Raw genomic sequence first — 9,311 nt, 5'->3', positions numbered from 1 at the left:
TTATAGTTTTGTTGTGTACGAAAAGGGCATTGCATTCACTTGAGAAAAAAAAAATATTTTTTTCCATTTTTATTTTCGTGCTTTTGTTTATTGGTCTGTTTTTCAGTTTGTATGTATTGTAGTACTGTTCTTTTCAGTTTTGTTTTGTTTTTTCAGGTTTTAGGATTATTTTTTTCAGTTCTTCAGAAAATACAATTTTGAAATGATTGACCATATTACAAAATCTGAGTGAAAAATTCTGAAAAACAGAATAAAAAAAAAATCACAAAACACAAAAAGAATACTCAGAAAAATGCAGGCAAAATGTATTAAAAAGAACAAATCCCAAAAATAAATTGCTCAGAAGAAAACAAAGATATTTTTTTTCCAAGTGAATATACCACTGCCGTAGTATGTGTTCATATTTTCAATCAATTTGGAACCTCCCACTTCTTTCTTGCCATCCTACCCCGTTATCCAGACTTGATATGAACTAAACAGCCAGTACACGGCAGAAATGTCTAGAGCTCCCACTGTCAGATTCATTACAGCCTCGTTGACTAGTTTTCTGCTCACCATTTTATCAATTTTGGTCAGAGGTCCAGTTCTTGTTAATGTCACTGTTGTGCCATATTTTCTTCACTTAATGACAATGATGAGAATATGTCTTCATTAAAGTACTTATGATACATATTTTGCACTTAGTGCAAACTAGTAATTTGTAATACTTGAAGAAGTGTGTGATTCTTCACATGTCACAACATTAATATCATGCAGTCTTGAAAGTGCAGCCAGGTGTGTTTTGGGCCATGCAGCTGGAGGCAGGTGAGGCCTGGTTGTTCAAGTGAGGTAGGCCACACCGGGCCAAACTTGTCATGTTGGCGCCGTGCATCCTTTCTTGCCAAAGACAGACCGCGAGGTCTGGCTGTCAACATCTGCTCCAGAGACCGTACCATCTGGCCGAGGCACTGAGGGAAAGCTTGGTTCCCTGTGTCTGAGCAGATGCAGAGCGCCAGACAAGGACCTGAGTGTGGCCTGTAGGGATGGAGAACATGGCCCAGACATAGCCAGAACCATTGTGAGCACATTTGTCTCACTAAGTCAGCCATGTTTGTCTGAAGGCCCAGCTCAGCGAGCTCTACAGTACATCAAAGAACTTGCGGAAATGGAGTGATTTTTACTTGCAAAGATTCAAATCTTGTTGGTTATTGCTGCAAGAGGTGTTTTAGGCCATCAGCACTCACATCATTAGTTACTCCTACACAGTATACATATGTCTCAATAAAATATATTTGAGCAAAATTCATTCATTTCCATAGTTCAATTCAAAAAGTAAACCGCATTACTGTTTACTGTTAAAAAAAAAAAACCTGTTACGCAGTTTGAAATATTTTGACAATTTTCAAAATTTGAAAAGTTGAAATGAGGTGGGAATTTGGTCACCTCTAAGGTATTTTCCAATGTGCAGTTAACTTGGTTTTACGTTTTCATTTTTTCCCCTACACTATTCTATACTACAATTTGAAAAGCACATTCAATTTAAGATGAATCTTTTTTTTTTTGTCTTTTACACTATTAAGCTATTTTTTTCACGATGAGAACTGTTAAAAAATGTGTTTCAGCTCATCATAAGTAGAAAAAAAAGGCCACACATTTGATTGTTAAGACCTTTTATTCCATCAGTTTGAAAGAAACAATTTAAAAACAGTGTACAAAGTTTATATTATTTGTTTACTAAAGCTGGTGTCCTCGGTCTTGTGGATATGGTAGGGCAGGTACAAAAAGTTGCAATAAAAACAAAAACATATAAAAACGAATTTCCCTATTTTTCAGAAGGTGACAGCAAGAGGGGTGTGTGCATAGGAATAAGCAACAATCATATATAACAAAAAAGTTTTTTTTTTTTTTAAGTGAAAACATAAACCGTTACATTCAATAAGGCATAATGCACTTTTGAAAAATGATTATCTGTCATTATAACCACAATGAAAACCTTAAATCATACTTTAAATACATGTGTTGGATCTCATAGATCGCTGTTTAGCTTCAGCCACGTTTGAATTCTTCCACAACATTTGACTATTATATAACAAGCTAATTTAGTCTTTTCCAACCACTAATACAAAATCCAGATACAATCATTGTGGGGCAGCAAGGTGCAATTCATTGGCACATTAAAACTTGATAGTTAAATGCTGGTCTCATAAATAAGTAGTAGGGGACTGGACACCAATTCCCATAAGACGCAAATGAAAGGTTAGTCTTGGTTTGTTCTTCCCCTGAAGCCCAGTTTTTGTTACTACAGAAATGTATCGTGTTTGTGACCTCACTGAGGCTGCAGAGGAAGTACTGGGTGGGAAACACCCAATACTCTACTAGGAGAAAAACTCTACAGGAGGGAAGAGGTTCTGAGGGGTCAGCGAGGGCCCGACTGATCTGGATCATAGAGAAACCTGGAGGTGTTCACTGCACAGCATTGAGATTTTGAGAAGGGAGGGCAATGCGAACGAGGCAAATTCATTTTATTCCAACAGGAATCAAATCTGTGTGCAAACACTTTGGACTAAGAGGTGGACCTTAACTCACTCAGTGCCAAAATGGGTTTTCACGTCTTTTAGATTCCAAACTTCAGGGGGGGTGGAGGTGTGTTTGATCATTGGGAAGAGTTGTAATGAGACACACTTGCAAACAGGTGGTAGCGATGTACCATTTTGGATTTGAGAACAACCCGGTTTATGACTGCATACAAGGTCACAAAACATAATGGCGGTACTCATTCACACAAGTTGAAGCATTTTTACACTTGATCAGATAATGTATATGAATGGATTCCGCAAACTATGTATTGTGGTGTGTTTGTCATACATGTGAGAAAGAACAACTGAGATCTGGAAGATCCCATCCTCTGATAGACTGCAGTCTGGTGAGTTGGCAATACTCACGGCACTTCTATATAGCCGAATTATGTTGCAGTCAAACGCAATTCCTAAATACAGCTGCAGCTGGTTTATCTAATAAAACCACTGTTTAGAAGTTGGAAGTGTCACAATAATCAAATAATAATATTACAAATGTCACCGTTCTGATTCATATTTTGTTTCATCAAAAGATAATTTGATCTGTTTTTCTGAATTTTGTAAAACTTTCAGAATCCTCCCTGGTGGAGGAGAGTATTATTTCTAAACAGAACACATTTTGTAGGTCTTAAAAAAAAGAATTTGGCAAAATTCTATAAAATGGCTGGCACTTTTGAAAAAGGCTGGCAGTGAATGAGTTAACAGTACTCCAAACCTTGCCATTCTTTGCATATCATCAGAACTTAACTATTTATCAGACTCAATGAGGGCGTTTACAACAAGGGACGCATGCAAGAAATATCAGCTTTATTTCAAATGTTACATTCATTTTTGAAGCTCCCCAAAAACGTTGAAGGTTTGGTTTTGATTTGCAGAGGAAGTAAGCAACACACACACCAGATTACGAACAGAACTATTTGTAATCGCTACTTGAAATGGTTGATTTCGGTTTAATCTGATTTGAAAATATAACAGCCCTTCTTGAAACGTAAGGCAGTGAGGCAGTGGCCCGATTTTTGCAACACAGGTGCTGGTGTGTGGATGCCTGCTCGCTAAACAGCCAGGAAATGAAGACTAGTGTTAACTCTCCATAAAAAAAAATAAAATAAAATAAAAATAAAAAAAAGAAGACAGCGGTGTTTGTGTTGTCTTGAACTTGCTCCTTCCTTGAGAACACAACTTGGGAGATAACACGGTAAGGTGACGGGGCCCAGTCTTTTTGGAGGATGCGGTCGGCTTAAAGGGAAGGGATTGAGGGGGATGATTGAGGAATGTGCAAGTGTCGGTCAGGCCACCCCACTCGCAGAGTAGGAGAACTGGGGGAAGTGGGGTCTCCGCTCACTGTCGAAAGACTCCATGCTCTCGTCTGGGGGTGCACGAAAAACAGACACTTATCATAAATGCGAGGGGACAAACAATTCAATCGAACCAAACCATGAATGGAACAAAATACAGCGTTCCCTCACTGTTCGAAGGGTGATACTTTCCAAACACCTCCAAAAAGTGGATTTCCCCTAAGTAGAGGTTGACTTTTTTTTTACCAATTATTTTTAACATTTTCATTTTTGGGTGGATTGAACTGTTACAAAACAAGGTTCCCACCATTCTAAACACAACAGCAAGAATTTAAAAGGTGCACTGATACACCATGATTGAACCTTTGGCTACTTTGGCTTCCGTAAGCTGTTGTACGTCAAACTTTAACAGAGTTATTAGTTGTTATTTTCTGTCAAGAGCAAATCTTCTCTGATGATTTCATGTAAAGCAAACACAAATGATCTATTATTAAATTAGAAAGCCCAAGCCTGACCAAGCCCTGCCACGAATAGTGACACCCCCCATACAAATAGTAGATGCAACAATTGGCGGGCAAATAATTATTTCTGTGAAAATTAAGCACTTTGACATAGTTCCTTGGCTCCAAATGCCATAAGGTAATCAAAGTAATACTTCTATTGCTTTGGCCCGATGACAAATTCAGCAATAAAAAAATAAGGAAACTCTGCATGCTCTCCAGGAGAGGGCAGAGTGGTCTCAAGGGAGAGGCCTTGCACAGCCACAATAGTTTCTTTATTAATGAGAGATTTAGTGGGGAAGGGATGAATTAAGTCATGCCTCAATCCTGGAACAATGTGAAACTGCATTAAAAAAAATGAAAAAATAAATACAAATCACAGAGAAGAGTGTGTGTTGAACAAAATGATGGATTACAACTAGCAAGTGTAAGAATAATATTTAATTATTAGGCATTACCTTGTCCAGGTGGCGTAATCGTGATGGTTTGTGCAGTGAACTCCTCATCAAAATATCGCGTGTCCGTCTCTGAGGTAACTTGGGGCTTGAACGGCGGGACCAACTGTTTCAGGCAAACGGTCACGAGTAGAAGCATGTCAATAAGGACACTAACTTTGGGTAAAAGTTGTTCTGATTAGAGCACAGCTTTTATCTGCGTATTTGTGAAACATACTTTTTTCTCGTAAACGTCTTGCCATTCAATCCCGGCAAAGAACTTGTGCTGCATGATTTCCTTGGCATCATCAGGACCACCACCCAGCCTGAATGCATCGAATCATAAGTACACAGTAGATAATAAAAAATACAAAAAGAGAGACCATTATGAATCATTTCAAAACTTTTGCAAAAATTAAGGTGAATTACCAGTACAACTCAAATTTAAAATAAATTATATGCACAAGTTGCATACCCTTTTAACAGGGAATGTGTTCAGAATTAGCGACTCAAATTCATATTCATGTTAAAAGGCACTTAACCATCTCTCATCTTACATATAGAAGAAACACGATTGAGGACGATTCTGCGAGCAAATATCATTCATTAACAAGAGTCACACACATATCTTCAATCCACTCTTAGAGTCTACTGTGCCATTGAAGTGAACGTTCTCAATCACCCAAAGGATGCACAGCAGTGTGTCCAGCTCCGCATGAGGTACTGTACAACTGTGAACCACTACCACAATATTAACAAGTGAGATTGTCTGCATTAATTTAGATGTACTTAAGTACAGGAGTAGAACAACTGTACAACTTTGATTTTTTTTTTTCATCAAGCATCTGTACTGTAGATCTGAAAAACTCTGTAGGGTGGTGATAGACTTTGGCACATTTTGACTGACACAAATGATTTGTCATATCTGGTAGTGTAATCCATAAACATATGTTGATTCATTGCCGTTTCCCAGGCTGTGGAGATGCCTCACCTCTGCATGGGGTCCTTCTTGAGGAGTCCAGAGAGCAGCGAGCGCGCCTCTGGACCGAGTGTCCGTGGAAAGCGGATGTCTTCCATGAGGATGAGCTCAAAAAGCTTCTCGTGGTCCTGGTTGTAGAAAGGCAGCCTGCCACACATCATCTCGTACATCACCACGCCAAGACCCCACCAGTCGACAGCACGGCCGTAGTCGTTGTCCTCAAGTACCTTGCAGATTGACAGTAAAGTTGTGCATAACCAAATGAAAAATGGTGGATATAAGAGATTTGCTAACTTAACCATAGTACATGTTTATTTGTCATACTGTGAAGTATTGCCGTGACATTTTCACCCTCGCCAAGTCACCAAATAAGGTAAACTAAATATTTGTGTTTTACTGATGCACCAAATGATGGCTGATGAGTGCAAAAATCCTCCTTAATGTGCTACCCAAATCACCTGCTCTCCCCACTGACCCGCGGTTTGGAGGCAGGCCGGGACCAACCCTGACTCACATCTCATATTAGGAGGGAGGATAGTGTTTCCCCTGGAGCTCTGCATATTTAATCACCCTCGGGCCCTTCCGCACATACACATCAACAAGCTGCCGAGGTGCGCGCGCCGCTAAAATAAACAAATATTAGTCAACAAACACAGGTCGGGCCACTGTACACAAGCCAAATGTGAATATCACTAGTGTAAAAAGGAAACTATTTTGTCTCATAGGAAACAATTAATGAGACGGACTCTACTGGCGGTGTGCTCACTGAAGAGTGCAACCTGTTGCATGAATAATGTGCTGCTGAGCACAGTTGTTCCAAAGCCCCTGGGGACTTGTACTGGATTCTACCTCCCCAGGCGGATGTTGAAGGTGAAATAAAGACAAAGAGAACAGCCTGTCCTCTTAAAGCTCAAGGAGCACGATGGTGGGTAATTCACACCCAAGAATAGAAACTTCAGTTAAAGGATGTGGGTGGCTTAATAGAATTAGATATGGACACAACAGCGCAGGCCAGGAGTGTTCTGGAAAACAGATGATCGCATGTGTCCCTAAAAGGAACAAGACTGCCGCGTGCGCGCACACATGTGTCTGCGAGCACAGCGGAGGACGACCGGGTGAGCAGGGGAGAGTAACGTGAAGCCCGAGCGGGGCTTGGATTACTAGGCCGTCTCTATTTCCAGCTTTGCTGTCGTGTGATTCATACCGTGCGACAGCTGGGCCCGCAGCTGCCCCATATATGTAGAAGAGTGCCACAGCTGTGAAGCTGCCAGGAGCGCAGGAGCCAAGCTCATCCCTCATATACGTAACCAGGACTGCCTGCTTGGGCCCCTGACTCATATTAACACCACCAATGAGGAGTGGAAAAGAAGGGAAGAGAAGAGCGAAAATACAAGAAAACAAAAACATTTCTTAATATGAACACCATTTCCACACAAATACTACATTATTTACCAGAGGTGGGGGACCCGAGTAAGAATTGCTGCATCAGGAAAAATATGATCCCCTGGTGTTCTTATCGCAATTAAAACTTTTTGAGGCGTCACATATACTGCGTAGTACTGATTCAAAAAACTATTTTTTAGTAAAACACAAATAAACAAGGCACAATTGTCAAGGAAGAAGCAGAAAGCAACTTTTTTGTTTAAAAAAAAAAAAAAGTACAATTCAATCGACACTATTGTTGATGACATGCTTTTTGGGATTTTCATTGGTCTTTTGATCTTGTCTCAAACTGCCTTTTCGGTTAAGGGCCGTGGAACCACCTGCTGTATTAGCATTTACTGTATTTGAGTCTTGAAATGAGTTAGGCAGATTGATTTTGACAGATTGTGCTTTTAGTATGGCTTAAAAAAAACTAAATAAAAATTAGTTGAAGGTAGACGCACTATGGCTTTCTCACTATAAATAGTTTTAATAAAAGTGACCAATTGAATTTGTCCCTCAAGTTCTTTCAGGTCAGCAGGCCCCTGCCCCCCACCAGATCTGAATGGAATATTCCCAGACGTTTCAGCATTCCTGTGCAGCTCACACAACAAGGTCATTGTTTACTGCAGAACAACCTGTAACACTGCCTGGGCTGCACTCCATAGAGACGCTCGGCAGCGACCCCGTTGCCATGGAAACAGCCCCTGATGTCTCCCTGCTCTCGGCTGGAGCTGTCATAGACTGGGCATCTCAGTGGAGAGAGCTCGGCAGGAACAGGTGAATGTAGGATTTATTTATTATTATTTTTAATGACTGTCCCAAGTTTATGTAAAGAGAGTAATTATTAACATTCTAGATTGGCTCAAGATTTTTAGAACGATCGTCTGGTGAATATGGTTAAAGTTGGTTAGTCCTGACTGACATAAATGGGAATGCATATGCTCCAATATGGCAACAAGAAGTGAGCACACGGACGCTGGTCCCTCCCAGGTCAGAGTACGGCTCCCCTGATGCCGCACAACAGCTGTAGCCATTGCGGTCTTATTACAGGGGCAGAATCTCACGTTTCCTGAGGGGCTGCCGGCCAATGTCACCCTCCTCCATAGCCCCCACCCACTCCAGCAAGAAAATTCCAAATGGGGGTTAAAAAAACGATAAGCCAACTGCGTCAACATGCACATGCTTCTCCCACTTTTACACCACCAGTGTGTTCTTCCTCTCACGTAAACGCCAGCCGCACTCACAATGCACTATCAAGTTACAGAGGCCTCACTGTGTCATACCTGCACGCAATAGGGAGTAGCCACACCCCTCCCCATACAGCAAATATGAGATCAAGCTGCTCTGCCCTGCGCGCACGCAGATCTCATTAAAGGACAGACTTCAGCTGGAGATTAGAAAGGCATTTCAGAACAGCTGCCTTTTCTTCCACATGCTTCTTAACAACTGATGTCCAGCGACACGCTACAAATTTGTTTAGGATCTACTCAGGTTGCATGTGACAGGGTGGCACGCGCTCACTTCCAACTTAGCTCAAAACAAAGCTTTGGCCTCTTCAAAACTATACACAACAGTGCATAATACCCAGACGCTGATTGTTTTGCACTCAGAACTCAACCTAATCGAACACAGAGCCTCACGAGCATAAGCATGGTGGTAAATGTCTTTTGAATACTGTGACCATAGGAGCGAGTGATACATAGTATTTGACTGAACAAAAAGGTATCGTTCCAAAAGGGAAACATAATTAGGTTACCTCAGGTGCAAGGTACTCTGGTGTTCCACAGAAAGTCTTCATGGTGGCACCATCTTTGATCCCCTCCTTACAGAGGCCAAAATCTGTAATCTTGATGTGTCCATCTTTATCCAGCATCAGATTTTCCAACTGCAGGGAATACGACAAAAAATAGTCATATGCTTCTCAAATTGAATGTGTTTGGTGCATACAAGAGTTTTTCTCTCTATGTTGATACTGTATCTAATAGTGTGTTCAAATAAACCCTGTCAAATTATCTTCTCCTTTGCTTTTGTGAAGGAAGTTGAGGATTTACAACCACAGAACATTTCACACAAATTTGAATACACACTTTGGCGACCGCAAACATTTTGAACCTTCTGGTTTT

The 9,311-nt window shown here is 40.8% G+C and overlaps 1 protein-coding gene across 2 annotated transcripts in view; it reads right to left on the bottom strand.

Annotated features, from left to right (window-relative positions):
* Window positions 1-3,339: 3,339 nt before the first annotated feature.
* The window catches only part of akt1 (AKT serine/threonine kinase 1), a 31,836-nt gene continuing 25,864 nt past the window's right edge, over window positions 3,340-9,311 (bottom strand). For both annotated transcript variants that reach the window (XM_088318543.1, XM_088318535.1), the window contains exons 10-14: window positions 8,945-9,073; window positions 5,776-5,990; window positions 5,023-5,110; window positions 4,809-4,911; window positions 3,340-3,921 (exon numbers count right to left, since the gene is read on the bottom strand). In XM_088318543.1, coding sequence (XP_088174669.1) covers window positions 3,842-3,921; window positions 4,809-4,911; window positions 5,023-5,110; window positions 5,776-5,990; window positions 8,945-9,073 — 615 coding nt within the window. In that variant the 3' untranslated portion in view covers window positions 3,340-3,841. The remainder of the gene's footprint in view (window positions 3,922-4,808; window positions 4,912-5,022; window positions 5,111-5,775; window positions 5,991-8,944; window positions 9,074-9,311) is intronic.

Source organism: Idiotropiscis lumnitzeri, chromosome 1 (genome assembly GCF_059441095.1).
Source record: "Idiotropiscis lumnitzeri isolate Australia: NSW breed Sydney's pygmy pipehorse chromosome 1, RoL_Ilum_1.0, whole genome shotgun sequence".
Classification (NCBI taxonomy): Eukaryota; Metazoa; Chordata; class Actinopteri; order Syngnathiformes; family Syngnathidae; genus Idiotropiscis; species Idiotropiscis lumnitzeri.
Note: the sequence above shows the minus strand (reverse complement) of the source record. Positions and strands in the feature narration are given on the sequence as shown.